At 39.8% G+C, this 27,668-nt stretch overlaps 1 protein-coding gene across 2 annotated transcripts; it reads left to right on the top strand.

The window, feature by feature from the left end:
• The first annotated feature begins 778 nt into the window (after positions 1–778).
• On the top strand, positions 779–27,668 carry LOC124038217 (aminopeptidase Ey-like). Of its 2 annotated transcripts, XM_046353820.1 has the most exons (21): positions 779–1,085; positions 12,103–12,501; positions 15,541–15,683; positions 16,197–16,333; positions 16,561–16,687; positions 16,790–16,944; positions 17,049–17,162; positions 17,332–17,475; positions 20,729–20,794; positions 21,023–21,088; positions 21,539–21,714; positions 22,929–23,005; positions 23,149–23,276; positions 23,376–23,431; positions 23,530–23,677; positions 23,792–23,883; positions 23,985–24,095; positions 24,249–24,416; positions 25,711–25,851; positions 26,553–26,634; positions 26,836–27,668. In XM_046353820.1, the coding sequence occupies exons 1-21, from the start codon at positions 832–834 to the stop codon at positions 26,986–26,988; spliced, it is 2,937 nt and encodes a 978-aa protein (XP_046209776.1). In that variant the 5' UTR covers positions 779–831; the 3' UTR covers positions 26,989–27,668. The 2 variants fall into 2 exon arrangements, with proteins under 2 accessions (XP_046209776.1, XP_046209768.1); XM_046353812.1 differs by lacking the exons at positions 12,103–12,501; positions 15,541–15,683; positions 16,197–16,333; ... (15 more) ...; positions 26,553–26,634; positions 26,836–27,668 and adding exons at positions 1,590–1,732; positions 1,847–1,995; positions 2,158–2,284; ... (14 more) ...; positions 8,293–8,374; positions 8,502–9,074 and having other exon boundaries at positions 796–1,484.

Below are 27,668 nucleotides of genomic sequence, written 5' to 3'. Positions count from 1 at the left end.
TGAGCCTTGATTGCACAGTTGAACAAGTTGAACAAATTAAACACACACATCACTAGTAGTAGCTAGTCTCCTCTAGGTCTGAGACTTGGCTAAGCCTTTCCGCTCTTCATCTAATCAACTCACTGCATATGACGTTCTGTAATGATTATGTGATAACTTGACGAACAAGAGCTGTTATGACATTTGTCGGAGGCCTTCCACGTGAGGATAACTCTATCACTAACAATCCAAGATAATACTTGTGCATGTAACAAATAACAAGTTATTCTTTAACAGTTTTATTATGTATTCTGGCTTCATACCAATCAAATGTAGTTCTACTGAAGCTGTGGTAAAGACTTTACCTGGTGAGGTAATGTAGCTTGATTGTGCAATGAAACTACCGCCAAGCATGTCTAAAGAAATCTAATAGCCACAACAACGTGCTTTCAACATCTAAAAGACTGCATTTCTACGTATGAGGAATTGGATTAAGTGGTTTATTTACAATGTGTAATATTTTGTTCGACCGTATTAAATGGAGTTGCTATTACATGAATAGTGTTCCGTCTCAAAATTTGCCTTCAATTCTCTTTCTCTGCCATTTTTTAAGACCTCCTGTCAAGCAGTGGCAATTGTTACTAAGAGGACAATCCTGGTTAAATACATCAAATGAACCTAGATCTGTGACCCCTAGAAGTAACTGTGTGTCTCTGTCCACCAGAGCTATGTCCTGTTAATGGTTTAGCCATTAGTCCTGGTGGGAGGAGAGTCCACTGGTGTACCGCTATATAAAAAACTGCACAGACACCACATCATCTCTTTTGCTGTGTAGTTTTACGCCAGTTGGACATGGGGGGAGGCTTCTATATCAGTAAGTTTGTTGGGGTGGTGGGCATTGTGTTTGGTGCAGGGGCAGTGGCCACCATCATTGCGTTGGCAGTCGTTTATTCTCAAGAGGTAGCCAAAAACGAGGCTGTCAGTCCGACTAATGGAGGTTCCACTATCAAGCCACCGGTCACCACACCTGGAGGGTCAACTGTCAAGCCACAGATCACCACACCTGTCATACCCACAACTGCACCCTCAAATGAACCATGGGACAAGTACCGTCTCCCAGACACCCTGAAGCCTGACCACTACAACCTAACCCTGTGGCCCCGACTCACCGTCAACGCACAAGGCCTCTACATCTTCACAGGGAAATCCTATGTGGTCTTCCAATGTGTGAAGGAGACGGACCTGATCCTCATACACTCCAACAAGCTGAACTACACCAAGTGGGGTGATGACCATCTGGCTAAACTGTCTGCTCTCGGTAGCACACCCGCACCAACCATAAAGAAATCCTGGCTACAGCCAACAACTCAGTTCCTGGTATTGGAACTGAATGGCAAGTTAGCTGTTGGAGAATCCTACCAGCTGGACACAGTGTTTGTTGGGGAGCTGGCTGATGACTTGGGAGGGTTTTATAGGAGTGTATATACAGAGGAAGGAGAAGAAAAGTAAGTTGTAATGAAGCTTAAACTGTAATGCTGATGTAGATTGACTTGATAAATTACACCTACATTTGACAAAACAATTCTGAACCATTGTACTGTTTGTCTCAGAGTTGTTGCGACAACTCAAATGCAGCCCACAGATGCCAGGAAAGCCTTCCCCTGTTTTGATGAGCCTGCAATGAAAGCCATCTTCCACATCACACTCCTCCATCCCCCGATGACAGTGGCCCTGTCCAACGGCATGGAGCATGGTCAGTACTGTGAATGTTTAAAAAAGGCTTTGGTCATAATTCAGAAATGCTGCATTATGATTCTTATCAAAACATCTTATTGTCCGCTCTTCTCTTTTCCTAATTCTTGCTCAGCTCCTGTTGCAGTCACTGAGGTGGGGCCCGAGGGGCCTGTGAGTGTTTGGAGGACATCTTTTGACGAAACAAAAAAAATGTCAACATACTTGTTGGCGTTTATTGTCAGTGACTACGACTATATTAACAGCACAAATGACAATGTTCTGGTAATGTATTTGACCTATTCTTTAGAATAACTGTTCAGTCCCACTTTTCCATTTGTCACATTCAAAGAAAAAGCTCAACGTTCAAGTGTCATAAAGTCTACGTAGATATAGCTGTGTTTGTGATGTACAGTATGAAGTGCAATGCTGCTAAATTGTTTTCAGATCCGGATCTATGCCCGCAAAAAAGCTATCGCTGATGGACAAGGCGAGTACGCCCTCAACAAAACAGGACCCATCCTGAAATTCTTCGAAAAATATTACAATGCCACCTACCCTCTGCCAAAGTCAGGTAAGGGTTTTATAAAAGTTTAATTTCTTACATCTTTATAAGGTTTTAGATGCTAGATTTCTTTATAGGTTTCAGACACTTCTTTATGGGAAGCCGTATGCTGTCAATGAACTCTTATGTGGCACCTTCCGTAGCTCAGTTGGTAGAGCATGGCGCTTGTAACGCCAGGGTAGTGGGTTCGATTCCCGGGACCACCCATACGTAGAATGTATGCACACATGACTGTAAGTCGCTTTGGATAAAAGCGTCTGTTAAATGGCATATATTATTATTATTATTATTACCTGTTAAGTCTTTATTCATGGAGTTATTGTAGCTCTATAGTACCGTATATGGCTGAGAAACTGTCATCCTTTTTGTTTGCCGATTCTTTCTTCCAGACCAGATTGCTTTGCCTGACTTCAATGCTGGAGCAATGGAGAACTGGGGACTCATTACATACAGAGAAACAGCCCTCTTGTACGACCCCAAGATGTCCTCCAATTCAAACAAAGAAAGGATCGCCACCATTATTGCTCATGAACTGGCCCACATGGTATGGGAACTTGTACCTCCTTGTGTTTTCATAAAACGATTAACTGGGTCATGAACTTTGGCTAACTTGAGACATTTATGAGTAAATGCAGTTACTGTATGTTTTAGCAATTCATAACCTACTGTATATTATCTTAATGTCTTGTGTTAGCTGATTACTTTGGATTGAAGTCAACTTGTTCTATTTTGAATGGTCTTGTAAGTAACATGAATCTCTTCTGTTCAGTGGTTTGGAAACCTTGTGACACTGAGGTGGTGGAATGACCTGTGGCTAAATGAGGGCTTTGCGTCTTACGTAGAATATCTTGGGGCAAATGAAGCAGAGCCTGACTGGAACATTGTACGTGTTTCAACTATTTCAACTATTCATCTCAGATCTTCATATGGACAGCTTTCTGTCATTGATATTATTTTCTTTGGCTGAACAAATTATGAAGACGATGCATATCACTTGTCCACATGGAGTGGACTGGAGAGGTTTCCCCTCATTTACTCAGTGTATAATCATGTCCTTTCCCTCCACAGAAAGACCTGATAGTTCTGGGTGATGTGCACAGGGTGTTTGCAGTAGATGCTCTTGCCTCATCTCACCCCCTGTCCTCCAGAGAGGAGGACATCCAGAAGCCTGAACAAATCAGTGAACTGTTTGATGCCATCTCTTACAGCAAGGTAAGTGTTTTCTCTGCCATGATCTTTGAAGAACAAATAACATGTCAACTTAAATAAAATCATAAAATGTGACTAATTGTGTTGCAGACATTAAATATCTATCCTTGATTGATATACATTTGTTTTAGTTGTAGCTACATCATGTATCGTCATTTGAATTTTGTGGCGTCCACAGGGAGCATCAGTGTTGAGAATGCTCTCGGATTTCCTGTCTGAAGAGGTCTTCTCCACAGGACTCAGTGTATGTACAGTATATTATCATATTATTAATATAATCCTGAGTAACACTGTACTGCAGGTGGTAGAACAAAAATGGTTGTCTCTGGCTGTCATAAGAGAAGAGTAAGTACAGGGTAGATATAGTAAAATGCATCTATAAGTCCAAAGCAATTATGTATGTTTATTGTGTTGCTGAATAACCTTTCTGTATATTCTTTCCCCTATTCTCCCAGACATACTTGAACAAGTTTGCCTATGATAACACAGTGTATACTGACCTCTGGGATCACCTCCAAATGGTAAGTTCTCTCTATTATTACATAATCAAACGCTGAAACAGTATATATACACACATACACACATACATACATACCACACACACACAGTACCAGTCAAAGGTTTGGACACACCTACTCATTCAAGGGTTTTTCTTTATTTTTACTATTTTCTACATTGTAGAATAATAGTGAAGACATCAAAAATATGAAATAACACATGGAATCATGTAGTAAAATGAAAAGTGTTAAACAAATCAAAAGTATATTTTAAATTCTTCAAAGTAGCCACCTACTTGATGACAGCTTGGCACACTCTTGGCATTTTCTCAACAAGCTTCACCTGGAATGATTTTCCAACAGTCTTGAAGGAGTGCCCACATATGCTGAGCATTTGTTGGCTGCTTTTCCTTCACTCTGGAGTCCAACTCATCCCAAACTATCTCAATTGGTTTGAGGTCAGGTGATTGTGGAGGCCAGGTCATCTGATGCAGCACTCCATCACTCTCCTTCTTGGTCAAATAGCCCTTACACAGCCTGGAGGTGTGTTGGGTCATCGTCCTGTTGAAAAACAAATGATAGTCAAACTGAGCGCAAACCAGATGGGATGGTGTATCGCTGCAGAATGCTGTGGTAGCCATGCTGGTTTAGTGCGCCATGAATTCTAAATAAATCACTGACAGTGTCACCGGTAATGCACCCCCACACCATCACACTGGTCTAATGTCCATTGCTCGTGTTTCTTGGCCCAAGCAAATATCTTCTATTTGGTTTAGTAGTGGTTTCTTTGCAGCAATTCGACCATGAAGGCTTGATTCACACAGTCTCCTCTGAACAGTTGATGTTGAGATGCGTCTGTTACTTTAACTCTGTGAAGCATTTATTTGGGCTGCAATCTGGGAGGTGCAATTCACTCTAATGAACTTATCCTCTGCAGCAGAGGTAACTCTGGGCCTTCCTTTCCTGTGGCGAACATCATAAGTCAGTTTCATCATAGTCCTTGATGGTTTTTGCGACTGCACTTAAAGAAACTTTAAGTTCTCGAAATTTTCCGGATTGACTGACCTTCATGTCTTAAAGTAATGATGGACTGTCGTCTTTTACCAAATAGGGTCATCTTCTGTATACCACCCCTACCTTGTCACAACACAACTGATTGGCTCAAATGTATTAAGAAGGAAAGAAATTCCACAACTTAACTTTTAACAAGGCACACTTGTTAATTTAAATGCATTCCAGGTGACTACCTCATGAAGCTGGTTGAAAGAATGCAAAGTTTGTACAAAGCTGTCATCAAGACAAAGAGTGGCTACTTTGAATCTCAAATATATTATATTTTAAATTGGTTAACACTTTTTTGGTGTTCACTTTTTTGAAATAACACATGATTCCATGTGTTATTTCGATGTCTTCACTATTATTCTACAATATAGAACATAGTAACAATAAAGAAAAACCTTGGATTGAGTTGGTGTGTCCACACTTTTGACTGGTACTGTATATATTTGTTTTAACCTTAACGTTTCTTCCCTTCGTCTCTAGGCAGTAAATTCCACTGGCACGACACTTCCCACAGGCCAAACTGTGCACAGCATCATGAACCGCTGGGTCCTTCAGATGGGCTTCCCAGTGGTCACCATAAACACAACCACTGGACAGATTAACCAGCAGCACTTCCTTCTGGACCCTTCCACTGCAGGGAGTGTACCACCATCTGACTTCAAGTAAGTCGGAATGTAAAGGACAAATAATTGCAATCTAAGTTGAGGATTAAACAAATGCTAACACTTTACTATAGGGGGGTATACATACAACCTTTCTGAACCAGTCATGACACCTTTATGAGTGTCTCAGTATCATTCATAGCAACCTTAATACTAATCAAAAAAACTGTATAGCGCGCAATAACTTAATGATAATGTCTTTCCCCAGTTATGAGTGGATAGTACCAATCAGGTGGATGAACACAGGAGTTGTAAAGCAACAGACATGGCTAGAGGACAAAACTGGTATGCATTACAACCACTGACGATGTGGGAACCTGTCAAATGTATTGTGGTATATTTAACGTAATTAACAGTTCACAGATGGAGATGAGCAAAAGCTAGGGATTACAGTACAGCCAAGAGAATCTTATCAAAGAGTATTATTTAGATATATGATGATTTGGAAACTGACATGTTGCTTTTGTCCCTAAATATTAAGCTAATAAGCCTGAAATGACAGTCACTGGGAGCAACTGGATACTGGCCAACCTTAACGTCTCTGGATACTATAGAGTTAACTATGATAACACCAACTGGGAACGTCTCCTCGGTGTACTGAGCAGCCATCATGAGGTCAGACATGGATGAAAACAACCGATTCTCCAAATAAACGTCAAATTACACAAAATACAGAAACAGTCATTCATGCTAATGTTGATGGTAATGTTTTTGCATAGTCTATTCCAGTTATCAACAGAGCTCAATTGGTGGATGATGCTTTTAACCTTGCAAGGTGAGTTCATAGTTTACTCTATGCGTGATTTAAATACTAATACTTGGCATTTGATTCATAAATAGTAGGCCTAGATGGATTATCAATTCATTTGTATATTTTCTCTGTCAAGGGCAAAATATATCAACACAACATTAGCGTTGCGAACAACGAAGTATCTCAGAAGTGAAAGGGAATATATGCCGTGGGAGTCAGCTCTTGACAACTTGGACTTTTTCTACCTCATGTTTGATCGGAGTGAAATCTATGGGGATATGCAGGTTGGTTTATTATCTAGAAAAGCAATGCTAAAAAATAAAAAGCATGTTACAAATAATATTATGGGCTGTATACTAAACAAAATAGTATTGGAAATTATACTTTTTCTCATGTTGTTTTGATCTTTTAGACTTACCTAAAATATCAAATAGAACCACTTTTTAAGCACTTTGGGAATATCACTGGAAACTGGACAGAAGTACCCACTGGACATATGGACCAGTGAGTAGATCAACAGCCTTACATTTCTTGATTATAATATAATTTTTGCTTTTACCCAGCCATGTCCAGACAAAAGTATCCTTTTCACAATATCACTATTTGAAGGCCAAGACAATCCCCTTATTCTACTCTCACCTTTACTTGTATTTTTCCACCTTCAGGTACAACCAGGTGAATGCCATCAGGGTGGCCTGCAGCACGGGTATGGAAGAGTGCCAGACTCTGACTAAAGGCTGGTACAGTCAGTGGATGAAAGACTCTGCAAACAATCCGTGAGTTCAGTAGGATTTGAATTCAATTCAGATTCATTTCTGAATACCCTTACAGATGTAGGATCTTAATCTGAGCCAGTTTTCTACAGTAGGAAAATAACCCTGCAGCAAAAGGAAATGTAAATTATTATGTAGATTATAATTTTTGTAGGGGTTGATACATTTTTCCTAAGGGAAAATGACACCTGAAATGTCAAAATGGAAATTACAAACTTCAGAAGCATTTAGTGTTTTAAGTGTAAATTAGTAAATGTTTTAATTATAATTGTTTTTTTCTTCATTACAAAGTAAGATCCTACACCTGTAACAGTAAATATCAAAATGTTGAGTACCACACAGCATGATAGATGCTGAAATATTTATATATTTTATATCCTATCAGGATACACCCCAACTTGAGGACGACAGTGTACTGCAGTGCTATTGCTGCAGGGGGGGCTGCGGAGTGGGAATTTGGTTGGGATCAGTTCAAGGCTGCCACCATCGCTATTGAGGCAGACAAGCTTCGATCTGCCCTGGCCTGTACCAAGCAGCCCTGGCTACTCAACAAGTGAGTTCAAGTTTATCCAGGCCAGACTAAATATAGTAATGTTAACCTGAAATTGCAATCTGTTGTTTGCCCTCTTGTAAGTGTCAGAGAGTATTCAATAAGCAGCAAAGCATTGATTCTCTGCCTGGCGTCAAAAGGAGACCTATTAAAACAAAGCTTGAAAGAGCCTTGTGTGTCTGACATGAATATGAGGTGCTTCAATGCCTCATATTGTCTTTGTACCTCCATGCCACATTTAGGTACCTGGAATACACCCTGGACGCAAACCAAATTCGCAAGCAGGATGCTACTTCTACCATTGTTTACATTGCAAGCAACGTGGTGGGCCAGTCTCTGGCCTGGGACTTTATGAGAGACCGATGGAATTACATCTTTACTCAGTGAGTTTGAGCTTTTAAACACATATTGTTTTGATTGTTTCATTTACAAAGTAATTATTTGTCACACTGATATATGATCTAACTCTTCACTAGACGCTGTTATTTAGCCTTACCTCTTATTCTGTCATAGGTACGGTGGTGGATCTTTCTCCTTCTCCAATCTCATCAATGGTGTGACCAAGAGGTTCTCAACAGAATTTGAGCTCAAACAGGTAAAATAAAAGTTTAGGGGATTTTTCAGCACGTACTGCTCAACATGTTTATATTGGAATACTATGTGGACCCTGAATATTGAGGTTTCTTCACAATATAAGTTCATATTTCTCTTCGCTGTCACAGCTCAAGCAATTCCAGGCGGACAACTCTGAGGTTGGCTTTGGCTCAGGTACCTTGGCAGTTTCACAGTCCATTGAGAGGACAACAGCTAACATCAAATGGGTGGCGGAGAACAAGGACTCAGTGCAGACATGGTTTACAACAGAGGTTCCTAAAGAATAAGGGTCACATGGAGAAACAAACACCTATCCAAAAGCTATGTTCCCGGTTTTTACGAGAGTTTTATGTCTCTTTAACGGTTAAAGGACCATTTTGATTCTACAGCTATCCTGCCGTTTAATCAGAAATACTATGTATGAATTGAAATGTGCTTTTTCTAACAAAGACTAAAGACATTTTGATACATGCTAGCATCCTGAATAACTTTTAGGGGAAGTTTATTTTTTATCATAGTATATTTTGCTTAAGTCGGTATTTGTAGATATTTGAAGACAGTAACTATCTACAATACTGATTTGTTATAAAACACTGGTTTATTGTTGTGGAAATAATACACTTGTTTTACACTGCATCTTTTATGTAATTTTGCTTCTTTTGGGCTTTTACATTACTGGAAATAAACGGTTCTCCTTATAACAAGGTAATACATCATTCTATGATAATCAGAGGACATTCTGAAATAGTCACTGGACAAACATTTGATTACAGTAGATATGGTGTCAAGTGCATCTAAGTACAGTGTAACACGTATTGTAATTACTCATTACAACACTGTACTCACAGCAAAAACTAAACCCTAACCTTAGCTCTAACCTAAGTAGAGTGTTTACAATACTTGTTACACTGTAATTACAGAATTAGTAACAGAAAGTGTAAAAAAAAAAGTCCAATTCAATGGGTTGCCTAGAAGTATTTTGCACTTTTCCTACAAAACTATTGTATGTGTCACGCTGGTATGAAGGATCGAGAGACCAGCGCAGGAATGCGTAATAGTTTTTTTGTGTGTTGTTTTTTTAAATGTCCCAAATTACGGCGTGCAGGACGAGACCCGTAATCATCTGCACAATACAAGCAGCATGAAAGTCAAAACAACAAGGCCCAGGTACTCACACAACCAACGGACATTGGAACACTAATCAATAGCCCAATGGTGAACCAAAGGGAACATTTATACAATCAGGGAAATTGGGACCAGGTGTGCGTAATGACACAGTTCCCGAGGGATTCGTGACAGTATGTCTGTCATACCAAGGGTTGAGGAGTAACATGTAAGGGAATAAAAAAAAGAGTAACTGCAATCTGTTACGTTTCCAACAAAAAATATTGTAATCAGATTATAGATACTTTTGAAAAACTAGATGATTACGTCGAGGATTACTTTTAAATTCAGAAAGGATGTTTGTGGAAAAAAATCTTTGACACTTCTCTGTTTTCTCAATGACATTCAAATCATCATTGAAAAAAGGAGCAAGTTTTAGTTTGTTCCAACTGAGCGAATCTGACCACAAATCAGAGACCACTATGATGACACACCAAATGTGTTTGATGGATCACGGAAAAAGAGCATGAATATGCTTTTTAGGCTACAGTCCAAACATTTCTTCCAATGGTGCGACTTGTCGGCATCCAAAGATTAACCAACTTGAATAAGCGCTTGGAGGTAATGATGACAGCAGTGGTGTAGTCTACGGCGATACAGATATCACTTACTATTGATATCTACATTACCAGTTAAAAGTTTGGACACACCTACTCATTCAAGGGTTTCTCTTTATTTTACATTGTAGAATAATAGTGAAGACATCAAAAATATGAAATGACACATATGGAATCATGTAGTAACCAAAAAAGTGTTAACCAATTTAAAAAATATTTTATATCTGAGATTATTCAAAGTAGCCACCAAAGAACCAAAAATCTCACATTTGGACTAATTTCCACCAAGTCTCTTTTTCTTATTGGTGTCCTTTTAGTAGTGGTTTCTGGTTACTCTAATGAACGTATCCTGTGCAGCAGAGGTAACTCTGGGTCATCCATTCCTGTGGCGGTCCTCATGAGAGTCAGTTTCATAGCGTTTGATGGTTTTTCCGACTGCAATTGAAGAAACTTTCAAAGTTCTTGAAATTTTCCGGATTGACTGACCTTCATGTCTTAAAGTAATGATGGACTGTTGTTTTTCTTTGCTTATTTGATCTGTTCTTGCCATAATATGGACTTGGTCTTTTACCAAATAGGGCTATCTTCTGTATACCACCCCTACCTTGTCACAACACAACTGATTGGCTCACAAGGCACACCTGTTAATTTAAATGCATTCCAGGTGAATACCTCATGATGCTGGTTGAGAGAATGCCAAGAGTGTGCAAAGCTGTGATCAAGGCAAAGGGCTACTTTGAAGAATCTCAAATATAAAATATATTTTAAATTGGTTAACACTTTTTTGGTTACTACATAATTCCATGTGTAATTTCATAATTTCGTGTCTTCACTATTATTTTACAATGCAGAAAATAGTAAAAATTAAGAAAAACCCTTGAATGAATAGGCGTGTGCAATCTTTTGAATGGTACTGTACATAGAGCATTGATATAAATCATACTGCTACTCTCTGATTTAGCTATTTACGCCTTTGGTTGGATTGTGATTGTTGTGGATGGCTGTTCACAAATCTAAATGTGTATTTGAACCCAATAATGGTTGAATTCAAGAAACTTAAGCTGCCTATCAATCATTGGTTTTGAAACCAGTGGACAGCAAAAAATGAGCTCTTGCAACAGCTGCATAGTGCGGATCCCAGACTTTGGAATAAATGTAGGGCTTTTGTTACTCAATTTAATTCATGCTCATAAAAACATACATCCATAGGCCTAATGGACACATGCTCAAACTCACACACTTTTGATAGACTTTTGATAGACTGCAATCTGTAGTTGCTACATCCATTTTTGGACTTAAAAATTATACATATGAATGTAAAGATATCATTTAATGTAGTAGAAAGCTATGGGTTAGAAGAAGTCTACATAATCAACCCAATCAAGTACAATTTAACATTCATATATGGCCAGCTATGTAAACTTTGACATCGATTTATCCTGCAATAGATGTCATTCAATTGGTAACCTACATTTTTATCTTCTTCTCATGCGTCTTAAAAGGAAAGTAATCTAAAAGTAACTGAATGTAATTAGATTACATTAGAGTTTTAGTAATCCAAAGGTTACGTTGCTGGTTACAATTTTGTCCAGGTAACTAGTAACTGTAACAGATTACATTTAGAAAATAACCTACCCAACCCTGGTCATCCCTGGAATGGTGATCGATGAATGTGTAAAAATGCCAGTTGCTTATGGAACAACACAATAAAAAGTTATTACTGCCCATTTTTCTCTCTTATCATCTTCTTCAAGTTGTCAGCAACTCCCCACCCACAAAAGCTACTACTAAATAGATCATCCATTAATTTTGAAGGGAAGCACTGATATCAGCTCAGCCCTCTCACTTAGTGCGTGCTGAGACTCCTCTAGGACATGGAGAAATCCTGCAAAATCAGCAAGTTCTTTATTCTCTGCATTGTGCTGGGAGTCCTCTCTGTGGCGACCATCGTTACATTGTGGGCTATTGCACTGACAGATAGCGTAAAGATCGTCGCCCCATGGGACAAGTACCGTCTCCCAGACACCCTGAAGCCTGACCACTACAACCTAACCCTGTGGCCCCGACTCACCGTCAACGCACAAGGCCTCTACATCTTCACAGGGAAATCCTATGTGGTCTTCCAATGTGTGAAGGAGACGGACCTGATCCTCATACACTCCAACAAGCTGAACTACACCAAGTGGGGGGATGACCATCTGGCTAAACTGTCTGCTCTCGGTAGCACACCCGCACCAACCATAAAGAAATCCTGGCTACAGCCAACAACTCAGTTTCTGGTATTGGAACTGAATGGCAAGTTAGCTGTTGGAGAATCCTACCAGCTGGACACAGTGTTTGTTGGGGAGCTGGCTGATGACCTAGCAGGTTTCTATAGGAGCGAATATGAAGAAGATGGAGTTAAAAAGTGAGTCAATTGAACCTTCATTATGATAATAGCAGCAGGTAACCTAGTGGTTAAGAGTTTGGGCCAGTAACCGAAAGGTCACTGGTTTCTAATCCCGGGGCCAACTAGATGAAATGTATGCCGATGTGCTCTTGAGCAAGACACTTAAACCCCTAAGGTTGATGTCTGCGGCTGCACGGAAATCTCATTAGCATAATACAACAATCAACATAAAAATCTGTCCGTTTAAGCTCGAGATATTTTTGCATTTTTGTCTCAATCGACCGCATCCGTCTATGTCGCACCTCTGCATCTTCTGCATTAGAGCAGCAGGTACCCTAGTGGTTAGAGAGTTGGACTAGTAACCAAAAGGTTGCTAAATTGAATCCCGAGCTGACAAGTAAAAATCTGTCGTCCTGCCCCTGAACAAGGCAGTTAACTCACTGTTCCTAGGCCGTCATTGTAAATAAGAATTTGTTCTTAACTGACTTGCCTAGTTAAATACAGGTAAAATGTAAAAAAAATATGCGGTAAAAGGTGACAGAGTTAGAACGATGCTTGTCAGACCATGAGACATCCCGGAAATCAGTCTTCTCACAAAATTGTCTGTAGCGTCTGGTTTCGCCTACAAACTGTTATTACCCATTTATGGAAAGCCGAGACTCTCTCGAACACGATGGTATTCTCTGTTTTGTTCTACGACCTCCAAAACTATCAGGAGTTGGTACAACAACTTCTGTCTGTAGCGTCCAAACCGTTTGGGCTACACATTAATATGACCCCTCTGTGCAAAGGTGAAATGTCAGTTGTTTTGCTCTAGGTTGCCCACAGGCCTCACAAGACTCGTCTGAAAGTCTGAAAAAATGAATGGAAGTACAGTGCCTTCGAAAAGTATTCAGACCCCTAGACTTTTTCCACATTTTGTTGCATCACAGCCTTATTCTAAAATTGATTAAATAGTTTTTCCCCTTATCAATCTACACACAATACCCCTTAATGTAATAGCCGTTGGTGGAAGAAGGTGAGGACCAAGATGCAGCGTGGTAAGTGTTCATCATTATTTTAATAAACTGAACACTAAATACAACAAGGAACAAAATAAACAACCGAAACAGCTCCGTCAGGTGCAAAACACACTAAACAGAAAATAACTACCCACAAAACCCATGTGGGCAAGAGCTACCTAAGTATGGTTCTCAATCAGAGACAATGACAGAAAGCTGTCCCTGATTGAGAACCATACCCGGCCAAAAAGAAAGAAATACAAAAACATAGGAAAAAATAACATAGAACGCCCACCCTAGTCACACCCTGGCCTAACCAAAAGAGAATAAAAAGCCTCTTTATGGCCAGGGCGTGACACATGAAGACAAAGCAAAAACAGGTTTTTATAAAAAAAATTGCGAAAGTATTAAAAAAAACATGCTTCACTGTAGGGATGGTGCCAGGTTTCCTCTAGATGTGACGCTTGACATTCAGACCAAATAATTTCATCTTGGTTTCATCAGACCAGAGAATCTTGTTTCTCATGGTCTGAGAGTCTTAAGGTCACTTTTGGCAAACTCCAAGTTGGCCTTTTACTGAGGAGTGGCTTCCGCCTTGCCAGTCTACCATAAAGGCCTGATTGGTGGAGTGCTGTGGAGATGGGAGAACCTTCCAGAAGGACAACCATCTCCACAGCAGAACTCTAGAGCTCTGTCAGAGTGACCATTAGGTTCTTGGTCAATTTGGCCAGGCTGTCAGCTCTAGGACGAGTCTTGGTGGTTCTAAACTTCTTCCATTTAAGAATGATGGAGGCCCCTGTGTTCCTGAGGAATTCAATGCAGCAGACATTTTTTGGTACCCTTCTCCAGATATGTGCCTCGACACAATCCTGTCTTGGAGCTCTACGGACAATTCCTTTGACCTCATGGCTTGGTTTTTGCTCTGACGTGAACTGTCAACAGTGGGACCTTGTATAGACAGGTGTGTGCCTTTCCAAATCATGTCCAATCAAGTTGAAGAAACATCTCATGGATGATCAATGGAAACCAGATGCACCTGAGCTCAATTTCGAGTCTCATAGCAAAGGGTCTGAATACTTATGTAAATAAGGTTTATCTGTTTTTATTTTTAAAACATTTGTTAACAGTTGTAAAAAACAGTTTTCACTTTATCATTATGGGGTATTGTGTTTAGATTGCTGAGTATTTAAAAATTTTTTTAAATAATAATTATTATTTGAAATAAGGCTGGAAAAAGTCAAAGAGTCTGAGTACTTTCCGAAGGCACTGTATATATTGAGACTGTTTAATGCCAAACATATGGGGTTAAATACATGTAAAAAACAAACAAATGTTTCCTGATCTAACTTATGTCTCTCAGATATAGGAGAGACACTTCAGAACAAACTTCCTTTTGATATTTTTTGGGACTGTTATCTGTTATTCAATGTGTTTCTATGGGCTAATAGCAGTAAGGCCATAAATAAATTGATACTTCAAGGGGTCTTAACATTCATAATCAAAGAGCTAAATGATCCTTGATATGACCTTCTTAAAACAATTCCATATAGCTTAGTAACCCCCCCCCCCTCCTGTAAGTCACTCTGGATAAGAGCATCTGCTACATGACTTAAATGTTTAATATTTTCTTCCATTACTCACGAAACATATCAGTACTCAGTGTCATACTGCATTGAAAACTCTAATAGGTTAAATAAACTCAGTCATATCTAATCATTTACATTCAGCAAAATTGTGTATCGTAAATATGCAAATCAAGAGGTGGGTTTCCACTGAAAAACAGGAACCTGGAGTTTTTCTCCCACAGTGAAACAGGAAGTAGCTTTAGAGGAGTGAGTGATTAGTCTTCCCTTTAAAATGTCCCAGACGCTGTTTGTTTACCAACCTTTGTACAACAATACACAGATACTCAGCTACGTAATATTATGCATATCATGAATCTTGTATTCAATATAAATGTATGTCTAAATGGTGTAACCTCAATGGTGGTACACCTTATACTCTTGATTTTTCCACGCAGACTCAGTAATAATCAAACTATGCTTGTCCTTCACAGGGTTGTAGCTACCTCTCAGATGCACCCTACTCACACCAGGAAAACTTTCCCTTGTTTTGATGAGCCTGCGAGGAAAGCAGTCTTCCACATCACACTCCTCCATCCCCGTGGGACTGTGGCCCTGTCAAACGGCAAGGAGCCAGGTTAGTTGAAATGGCTATATCCATCCAAACATAGCACTAGTTTCCAGGAATCACAACTATTTAAAGCTGCAAAATGTAGCTTTTTGGGCAACCTGACCAAATTCACATAGAAATATAAGTTATGAAAGCAGGTCTAAAAAGCTGTAGATATGTTCTATGCGTGCTGTTTCTATGCTTCCCAATCTTAAATTTCATTTTTGCGTCTTTTGCTTTCGGTTTTATACACCAGCTTCAATCAGCTGAAAATCTAATATTTTTGGTTAATGAAAATATATTTTACAGCGGTTTAGATGGTACAATGATTCTCTACACTATGCATTGCTTGTTCGTCACATAAACTGAAATTAGGCAAATTATTCAAATTTTAGCAACCAGGAAATGGCGGAGTGATTTCTTCATATTGCACCTTTAAACTAAATAATATATTATGTTACTGTTTATACTGAAAACATTTGACAGCCCTTCTTTCACGGGATCATATTGTCCTGACAATCTGTTCCTGATCTTCTTTAGAAACAGTTAACGCCACCGTATACACAGAGGCTGTCACACAGACCATATTTGAGCCAACCAAGATCATGTCAACCTACCTACTGGCCCTGATTGTCTGTGACTATTCATTTATCAGCGCTCGGGAGGGAGATATTCTGGTAATGAAATCAACTCAATGTTTGCATAATTTCAACTGCAGTAACAACAATCATACAAGGTACGCTCTTGCTGAGCCTGTGGATGTATTGTGTACTTTCTCAACCGTAATCTAACCAGTGATGGTTCTTGTCCATGTTGGGTGGGTGTTTACAGTACAAAGTGTACTGTAAGTGTTTACATCAGTAAGAGTTGTGATTGGAATAAATCTCCTGGCCTGTCCGCGCAGATTCGGATCTGGGCTCGTAGAAAATCCATCAGTGAAGGACATGGAGAATATGCGCTCAATCTAACAGGACCAATCCTGTCCTTTTTTGAGGTGTATTACAATACCACCTACCCTCTCTCCAAATCAGGTAAGATTTTAAATTGACCACGTGATTTGCAAATGATATCACCATGATTTGTTTTGGAAAATAAAATAATTGTTGAATTTATTTTCAAACATTCCTGTATAGACCAGATTGCCCTTCCTGACTTCTATTTTGGGGCCATGGAGAATTGGGGACTAGTTACCTACAGGGAAACAAATCTGCTTTACGATCCTTTAACATCCTCCAATGGAAACAAGGAGAGAACAGCCACCATCATTGCACATGAACTTGCACACATGGTAGGATACAGTCCAGGGAATCAGACTATCATTGCTCGTTCTTAAAAAGACGAATTCAAACATTCATAAAAAAAAAAATCTGTAATGGTCTTTCTTTTCGTTAGTGGTTTGGAAATCTAGTGACCCTGAGATGGTGGAATGAAGTCTGGCTGAATGAGGGCTTTGCATCCTACGTGTCATATCTTGGGGCGGATTATGCTGAATCCACTTGGAACGTGGTAAGGTTTCCCATTAAAGACAAGACACACATCCATCCCCTCCCGTTAGCATTTGATAAAAAGGTGATAGTGGTGCCAGATGTGATTAGTAATCTAACTTTCTGTGTACAAGCAGTCACAAAGTCACAACATGTACAGCATACTACAGCCCTATCTTTCTCCTCCACAGAAAGATCTCATAGTTCTTGATGAGGTGCACAGGGTGTTTGCAGTGGATGCCTTGGCTTCCTCTCACCCCCTGTCCTCCAAAGACGATGACATCCAGAAGCCTGAGCAAATCAGTGAACAGTTTGATGTCATCTCTTACAGCAAGGTAAACATAAGACAATGTACAGTGCCTTCAGAAAAGTGTTCATACCACTTTACTTAATCCACATTTTGTGTTAGAGCCTGAATTCAAAATGAATTACATTTTAAAAATCTCACCCATCTACACACAATTCCCCATAATGACAAAGTGAAAATCAGAGATTACAGCTGTGAGTCTTTCTTGGTTAGTCTCTAAGAGTTTACACACCGGGATTGTGCAACATTTGCACATTATTCTTTCCAAATTTCTTCAAGCCCTGTAAAATTGGTTGTTGGAAATTGCTAGACAACCATCTTTCCATAGATTTTCAAGTAGATTTAAGTCAAAACTGTAACTGGAACATTCCCTGTCTTCTTGGTAAGCAACTCCAGTGTAGATTTGGCCTTGTGTTTTAGATTATTGTCCTGATTAAATGTTTATTCATCTCCCAGTATCTGGTGGAAAGCAGACGAAACCAGGTTTTCATCTAGGATTTTGCCTGTGTTTAGCTCCATTTTCATTTCTTTTTCATCCTGAAAAACTCCTCAGTCATTAACGATTACAAGCATACCCATAGCATGATGCAGCCACCAGTATGCTTGAAAATATGAAGAGCGGTAGTCAGTAATGTGTTTTATTGGATTTCCCCCAAAAATAGCACGTTGTATTCAGGACAAAAACTTAAATGCCTTGCCACATTTTTTGTAGTATTACTTCTGTGCCTTGTTGCAAACAGGTGGCATGTTTTGGAATGTTTGTATTCTGTACAGGCTTTCCTCTTTTCACTCTATTATTTAGGTTAGTATTGGGGAGTAGCTACAATGTTATTGATCCATCCTAAGTTTTCTCCTATCACAGTCATTAAACTCTGAAACTGTTTTAACGTCACCATTGGCCAACTGAGTTAGGAAGGACACCTGTATCTTTGTAGTGACTGGGTGTATTGATACACCATCCAAAGTGTAATTAATAACTTCACCATGTTCAAAGGAATATTCAATGTCTGCTTTTTTTTACCCATCTACCAATAGGTGCCCTTCTTTGCAAGGTATTGGAAAACCTCCATGGTCTTTGTGGTTGAACCTGTGTTTGAAATTCACTGCTCAACTGAGGGACCTTACAGTGCATACAGTGCATTCGGAAAGTATTCAGACCCCTTCCCTTTTTCCACATTGTTACGTTACAGCTTTATTTTAAAATATATATATTTTTTTATCCTGATCAATCTACACACAATACCCCATAATGACTAAGCGAAAACAGGTTTTTAGAATGTTTGCAAATTTATAAAAAAAACAGATATACCTTATTTACATAAGTATTCAGACCCGTTGATATGAGACTCAAAATTGAGCTCAGGTGCATCCTGTTTCCATTGATCATCCTTGAGATGTTTCTAGAATTTGATTGGAGTCCACCTGGGGTAAATTCAATTGATTGGACATGATTTGGAAAAGTAAACATGTCTATATAAGGTCCCACAGTTGTCAGAGAAAATACCAAGCCATGAGGTCAAAGGAAGTGTCCGTAGAACTCCGAGACAGGTTTGTGTCGAGGCACAGATCTGAGGAAAGGTACCAAAAAATGTCTGCAGTATTTAAGATCCCCAAGAACACAGTGGCCTCCATCATTCTTAAATGGAAGATTGGAACCACCAAGACACTTCCTAGAGATGGCCGCCTGGCCAAACTGAGCATTCGGGGGAGAAGGTCCAGAGCTCCTCTGTGAAGATGGGAGAAACTTCCAGAAGGACAACCATCTCTGCAATACTCCACCAATCAGGCTGTTATGGTAGAGTGGCCATACGGAAGCCACTCCTGAGTAAAAGGCACGACAGCCCCCTTGGAATTTGCCAAAAGGCACCTAAAGGATTCTCAGGCCATGCGAAACAAGATTCTCTGGTCTGATGAAACTAAGATTGAACTCCTTGGCCTGAATGCCAAGCGTCACGTCTGGAGGAAATCTGGCACCATCCCTATGGTGAAGCATTGTGGTGGCAGCATCATGTTGTGGGGATGTTTTTCAGAGGCAGGGACTGGGAGACTAGTCAGGATCGAGGGAAAGATGAACGGAGCAAAGTTGAGCGATCCTTGTTGAAAACGTGCTCCCGAGCGCTCAGGACCTCAGACTGGGGCGAAGGTTCACCTTTCAACAGGACAACGACCCTAAGCACACAGCAAGACAATGCAGGAGTGGCTTCGGGACAAGTCTCTGAATGTCCTTGAGTGGCACAGCCAGAGCCCGGACTTGAACCCGATCGAACATCTCTGGAGTGACCTGAAAATAGCTGTGCAGCAACGCTCCCCATCCAACCTGACAGAGCTTGAGAGGATCTGCAGAGGAGAATGGGAGAAACTCCCCCAAATACAGGTGTGCCAACCTTGTAGCATCATACCAAAGAAGACTCTAGGCTGTAATCACTGCCAAAGGTTCTTCAACAAAGTACTGAGTAAAGGGTCTGAATACTTATGTAAATGTGACATTTCAGTTTTCTATTTTTAATACATTTCTAAAACCTGTTTTTGCTATGTCCTTTGTGTGTAGATTGACGAGAAAACATTTTGTTTTATCCATTTTAGAATAAGGCTGTAATGTAACAAAATGTGGAAAAAGTCAAGGGGTCTGAATACTTTCTGAATGCACGGTATTTGCGTGTGGGGTACAGAAATTAGGTAGTTATTCAAAAATCAGGTTAAACACTATTACCACACACAGAGTGAGTCTATGCAACTTATTATGTGACTTGTTAAGCAAATGTTTACTCCTAAACTTATTTAGGCTTACCATGACAAAGGGGTTGAATAATTATTTACTCATGACATTTCAGCTTTTCATTTTTAATTAAATTGAAAAAATTCTGAAAACATAATTCCACTTTGACATTGTGGAATTATGCAGTAGATGCCAGTGGCATGGAACTTCCTGGTACTGTGCATGACATCATGAACCACTGGGTCCTTCAGATGGGCTTCCCAGTGGTCACCATAACACACACACACACAAGCACTTCCTACTGGACTCTGAATATGTGGGGAGTGTACCACCATCTGACTTTTGCCAGTCACAAAAAAAAAAAATTCAGGCTGCAACTGTGGTAAAATTAAAGGGGTGTGAATACTTTAAAAAAAAGTTAAATAAAAATAAATGAATAAAAGTAAATGTGTTCATGTAGTGTTGTGAATGATAGTATTCTACAACCTATACTCTTCAATTTCTGTTGAATTATTTATGTTTTGAAAGCATTTGAGTTTTCAGCCATTTTGTACTCTCTCTACAGGGGGCATCAGTGTTGAGAATGCTGTCAGATTTTCTAACTGAACCAGTCTTCGTCCAAGGACTAAGTGTATGTATTTCTTACCGTCCCAAGGCACTGCTACAGCCCAGGATCTTCTCTTGATATGATACACATTTATCATAGTTATGTTAAGCATTAAGGAATGCTGTTTGCATAGTGTGTGAGAGGAAAACAAGTGAGTAGACCCCTTGAAAGTGAATTTCTCATTATTAACTGTAGAATATATTGCCTCTATGATTAATTGTTCTAAGTGCAGAATGCATATTTATCCTGTAGAGCTACCTGAATCACTTTGTCTACGACAACACAGTGGGGACAGACCTCTGGGATCATCTACAACGAGTAAGTCCCTTAGAAACAATCAATAGCGTGCATTGGCTAGTCCTATTTTCAGCTAGTTACTTTGTACTGTTGGAATTAAAGATTCATCTGTGGCAGTACTACACATTCCGCCAGAATGTGGAGAAAATGTATTTATTTAACCTTTATTTAACTTGGCAAGTCAGTTAAGAACACATTCTTATTTACAATGATGGCCTACCCTGGCCAAACCCGGACGACGCTGGGCCAATTGTGCACCACCCTATGGGACTCCCAGTCACGGCCAGATATGATACAGCCTGGATATTATGTGTGCCTTTACAGCAGCAAATGATACTGACCGAGCTCACATTGTATTTGCAGTCATGTCAATGAGAATGTGGACTTCTGAATTATGAAAATGCTGCCCTCCTATGGTACATGGAACATAATACTATCTCTAATCATTCTCCTGTGTGTCTCCCTCTCTAGGCAATAGATGCCAGTGACATGGAACTTCCTGGTACAGTGCATGACATCATGAACCGCTGGGTCCTTCAGATGGGCTTCCCAGTGGTCACCATAAACACAGCCACTGGACTGATCACCCAGAAGCACTTCTTACTGGACCCTGATTCTGTGGGGAGTGTACCACCATCTGACTTCAAGTACGTCTGACTGGTCTGGAGAGATATACAGTGCCTTCTGAAAGTATTCAGACCACTTGACTTTTTCCATATTTTGTTATGTTACAGCCTTATTCTAAAATGGATTAAATAAAACAATTTCCTCAGAAATCTACACACAATACCCCATAATGACAAAGTGAAAACAGGTTTTTAGAAATGTTGGTTAAATGTATAGAACACTAAAAAAAGAAATAACTTATTGACATAACTATTCAGACCCTTTGCTATGAGACTCAAAATTGAGCTCAGGTGCATCCTGTTTCCATTGATCATCCTTGAGCTGTTTCTACAAATTGATTAGAGTCCACCTGTGGTACATTCAATTGATTAGACATTATTTGGAAAGGTATACACTTGTCTATATAAGGTCTCATAGTTGACAGTGCATGTCAGAGCAAAAACCAAGCCATGAGGGCGAAGGAATTTTCCGTAAGGCTACGAGACAGGATTGTGTCGAGGCACAGATCTGGGGAAAAGAACCAAAACATTTCTGCAGCATTGAAAGTCCCCAAGAACACAGTGGCATCTATCATTCTTAAATGGAAGAAGTTTGGAACCACCAAGACTCTTGGGATTAAAGTAAAGAGATTCTTGATGAAAACCTGCTCCAGAGTGCTCAGGACCTCAGACCGGGGCGAAGGTTCACCTTCCAACAGGACGACTCTAAGCACACAGCCAAGACAACGCAGGAGTGGCTTCAGGACAAGTCTCTGAATGTCCTTGCGTGGCCCAGCCATAGCTCGGACTTGAACCCGATCTAACATCTTTGGGGAGACCTGAAAATAGCTGTGCAGCAACGCTCCCCATCCAACCTCACAGAGCTTTAGAGGATCTGGGCAGAAGAATGGGAGAATCTCCCCAAATACAGGTGTGCCAAGCTGGTAGCGTCATACCCAAGAAGACTTGAGGCTGTAATTGCTGCCAAAGGTACTTCAACAAAGTACTGAGTAAAGGGTCTGAATACTTTGGTAAATATGATATTTAATTTTTGCTTTGTCATTATGATGTATTGATGAGGGGGAAAAAACATTTAATCAATTTCAGAATAAGGCTGTAACCTAAAATGGAAACTCAAGGGGTTTGAATACTTTCTGAAAGCACTGTATATGTAATGAATGGTCATAGCATTTTCATGTATTACATATGATTAAGATTATATATAATAAAAAAGCCCAGTTCATTTTGGTGCCTAGGTACGAGTGGATAGTACCAATCAAATGGATGGAAGCAGGAGTGGTTCAGAAAGAGATATGGCTGCTTGAGAAAGAGGGTACGGATACAGAACCTCTTAACTAGTGCCGTCTGTAGAAAACTGTGGACGAATATGAACACATAAAATAGTCCTATGAAATAACATGCAGATTTGATCTACTCTCCGTAGCTTCACTGTCATGAATTCATTTCCCCCCTCAGCCCTAAACAATAAATTGACAAGTGGTCACTGGGTACTCGCAAACATCAATGTGACTGGATACTACAGGGTTAACTATGACCTTGGCAACTGGGAACGTCTCCTCTTCCAACTGAGCACTAATCACCAGGTAAAAGGAAAAGCTGACTCATCACATGTTCGAAGGGTATTACTGTTATTTTGCTTCACTACAACATTGATAAGAGTCAGATTTGTATTTTTCTTGCAGGTCATACCAGTTATCAACAGAGCACAACTTGTGGATGATGCTTTTAATCTAGCAAGGTTGGGGTTTCGACGTTTTTGAACCACTACAATGTTACAAAGTGTTGTGTGCATCATATTTTGGTGATTGTATTTCTAAATCGTATTTCTCTACACAGGGCAAAGTTAATTCCCACAACATTAGCTCTGAAAACAACAAAATACCTCTCCAAAGAAATTGAATATATACCGTGGCAGTCGGCTCTGAACAACTTGGATTATTTTTACCTCATGTTTGATCGCACTGAGGTCTATGGCACTATGCAGGTAGAATGTCATTTAATTTGTTACAATTACACATGAGATATTTTGAAACTGATATAGATATACTGATCTTACTTTAATACATACGTAGCATCTTATTCTCTGTCCTTGTCATAGCATTATGTGAGGAATCTAGTGACACCCCTTTTTCAACACTTCAAGACCATTACTGCAGACTGGAGTAAAGTTCCTGATGGGCATAATGAGCAGTGAGTGGAATGATCCAGAGCGTTGACATGGTGTATTTGATGTGGTCTGAAAGGAGTATAAGGCTTTAATAATAACAACAAGGAATACCTTTCACTTCCAGGTACAACCAGGTGAATGCCATTAGGATGGCCTGTAGCAGTGGACTGGTTGAGTGTCAGAATCTGACTAAAAGCTGGTACAGTCAATGGAAGGCTGACCCTGACAACAATCTGTGAGTTCATATTGGTTATCCATTGATTTATAAACTATAGGAAGTGTCTGGTATCAATTTAGCCTATACTACCGTATATCTGGATTTTTTTGCGTGGTTTTCAACAACAAAGAATACTACCCTGTAACAACACTGTAAAACATTTGATATCAGGATACATCCTAATTTGAGGATGACAGTGTACTGCAGTGCCATTGCAGCAGGCGGTGCTGCAGAGTGGGATTTTGGTTGGAACATGTTCAAGACTGCCACTATTGCTAGCGATGCAGACAAACTGATGTCATCTCTGGCATGTACTAAGGACCATGAACTTCTGAATAAGTAGGTTACATCTGGTTATTTTGTGAGGGTACTATTAAACATACGGTACATTCGGAATGTATTCAGACCACTTGATTCTTTCAACATTTTGTTACGTTACAGCCTTATTCTAAAATGGATTGAATGTTTATTTCCCCTCATCAATCAACACACAATACCCTACAATTGCAAAGCCAAAATTGTTTTTTTAGGAATGTTTGCCAATGTATTCCAAATAAAAACATCACATTTACGTAAGTATTCAGAAGCTTTACTCAGTACTTTTTTGAAGCACTTTTGGCAGCGATTACACTCTCGAGTCTTCTTGGGTATGATGCTACAAGTTTGGCACACTTGTATTTGGGGAGTTTCTCCCATTCTTCTCTGCAGATCCTCTCAAGCTCTGTCAGGTTGGATGGTGAGCTTCACTGCACAGCTATTTTCAGGTCTCTCCAGAGATGTTCGCTCGGGTTCAAGTCTGTGCTCTGGCTGGGCCACTCAAGGACATTCAGAGACTTATCCCAAAGCTACCCTTGTACTGGCTTGGCTGTGTGCTTAGGGTCGTTGTTCTGTTGAAAGGTGAACCTTCGCCCCAGTCTGAGGTCCTGAGCGCTCTGGAGTAGGTTTTCATCGTGGATCTCTCTGTCCTTTGCTCCGTTCATCTTTGCCTCGATCCTGACTAGTCTCCCAGTCCCTGCCGCTGAAAAAACCCTCCCTGACGAAGGTCCTTCTCCACCCGATGGCTCAGTTTTGCCGAGTGGTCAGCTCTAGGACGAGTCTTGGTGGTTCCAAACTTCTTCCATCTAAGCATGATGGAGGCCACTGTGTTCTTAGGGTCCTTCAATACTGAAGAAATGTTTAGGTACCCTTCCCCAGATCTGTGCCTCGACACAATCCTGTCTCAGAGCTCTACGGACAATTCGCTAGACCTCATGGCTTGTTTTTGCTCTGACATGCACTGTGAACTGTGAGATGTTATATAGACAGATGTGTGTGCCTTTCCAAATCATGTCCAATCAATTGAATTTACCAGAGGTGGACTCCAATCAAGTTGTAAAAAATAATAATAATAATGTTTTCGATTTATCATTATGGGCTATTGTGTGTAGATTGCTGAGGAATTGTATTTATTTAATATATTTTAGAATAAGGCTGTAACGTAACAAAATGTGGAAAAAGTCAAGGGGTCTGAATACTTTCCGAATGCACTGTATCATATTGAACTGTTTTCGCTTTCCATTGTCTTCATATTGACAAATACAGTCAATTATAACAATCTGTCTAAACGTATCAACACTCTATGGACTCAATTCAGGTACCTGAGATACACTTTGGATTCAGACAAAATCCGTAAGCAGGATGCAACGTCTGTCATCGTGTACATCTCCAGTAATGTTCAAGGCCAAACATTGGCTTGGGACTTTGTGACACAGAACTGGGAGTACATGTTCACACAGTAAGTTGTACCCCCAAAAGGCACTTATATCAGTAAATCAAATGCAGTGAGTGTACAAAACATTAGGAACACCAGAGAGTTGCACCCTCTGTTGCCCTCAGAACAGCCTCAGTTCGACTGGGTATGGACTCTACAAGGTGTCCAAAGCGTTCCACAGCGATGCTGGCCCATGTTGACTTTATATGCATCCCAGTTGTGTCAAGTTGGCTGGATGCCCTTTGGGTAGTGGACCATTCTTGATACACACACGAAACTGTTGAGCGTGAAAACCCCAGCAGTGTTGCAGTTCTTGACACAAACCGGTGCGCCTGGCACCTACTACCATACCCCGTTCAAAGGCACCTACTAACATACCCCGTTCAAAGGCACCTACTAACATACCCCGTTCAAAGGCACCTACTAACATACCCCGTTCAAAGGCACCTACATATTTTGTCTTGCCCATTCACCCTCTGAATAGCACACATACACAATCCATGTCTCAGTTGTCTGAAGTCTTAAAAATCCTTCTATAACTTGTCTCCTCCCCTTCATCTACACTGATTGAAGTGGATTTAACCAGTGACATCAATAAGGGATCATAGACTGACGAGGTGAAAACCTAGTCATGGAAAGAGCAGGTGTTCTTAATATTTTGTACACTCAGTGTATATTTGGTTTGTGTATGGACATTATTAACTTGTAATTGTCATCATTCCTAGGTATGGTGTTGGATCCTTCTCATTTGCCAATCTGATAAGTGGTGTGACAATGAGATTCTCAACTAAAGCTGAACTTGAGCAGGTAATGTTTTAATTTAAGTGTTTCAATGACTGGGTGTACAGTACTTTCTTTAGCTGTACTGTTAATAAATAGCTTACTTTATGAAGAATTGTACTGACTATATTTGTATTTAGTCAAATATAGAACACATTCTCATTCACACCAATGACCTGGGGAATAGTTACTAAGACTAAAATGTAACTTTGTTTTTCATGATGTCAGCTCCAGAAATTCAAGGAGGACCACTCTAATATTGGTTTTGGCTCAGGGACCTTGGCTTTGGAGCAGGCCATTGAGAGAACTAAAGCCAATATCAAATGGGTGGATGAGAACAAGAAGAAAGTGTGGGACTGGTTCTTGAGTGAGATTGCCTAAACTCCTCAATGCTTTGGTTGTCCAACAGGTTTAAATATGTTATTTTACTATGGCAGACAAAGTGCTTAGATTATTTGCTGGGTTTTAATTGTATGTTAAACATATAATGCAGTAGTTTAAAAAATCTAAATAACAAATCATTTCTGGGTCACAATTAAGTACATTGCTGTGATTGTTTTCAATTAAAATGGTCAAAAATAAAAATAGCTTCTTAGCAAAGAGCAATTTCCCAAGCAAGAATTTTGCTAGGACTGACGGAGTGCTTGGAGTGGTGATGGGAATACTGAAAACTAGCTGTTGGCAGAGAGGTTTGGAACTCTCTTATTGCTCGATTAACTCATTTACCGCCTCCCACCAAAACAGGCTGAAATTTTAAGCAATCTTTTCAAACAGCTCTTACACTAATAGGACATTATCTTAATTTTCACAGAATTATTCCAACCTCAAAGTGTGGAAATATAAAACACAGGGAAATCACGTTTTAGACTGCACCGGGTTTTAAATCAGAAATGTTGGGGTAAGGTCATTAACTTCCTGGTGATAACATTTAGTCAATATACCATATCAATTTCCCAGAGCACAATAATGTTACGAGTGTCTATGAACTTCTATTATGTTACAGTTTCAGAAATAAGTTTGATTATATGCTATTTTGTTGAAAAACAATAAACCTGTCCATT

The sequence above is a fragment of the Oncorhynchus gorbuscha genome, linkage group LG01, assembly GCF_021184085.1.
Source record: "Oncorhynchus gorbuscha isolate QuinsamMale2020 ecotype Even-year linkage group LG01, OgorEven_v1.0, whole genome shotgun sequence".
Lineage (NCBI taxonomy): Eukaryota > Metazoa > Chordata > Actinopteri > Salmoniformes > Salmonidae > Oncorhynchus > Oncorhynchus gorbuscha.
The sequence above is the reverse complement of the archived record's forward strand: the minus strand, read 5'-3'. Positions and strand labels throughout refer to the sequence as shown.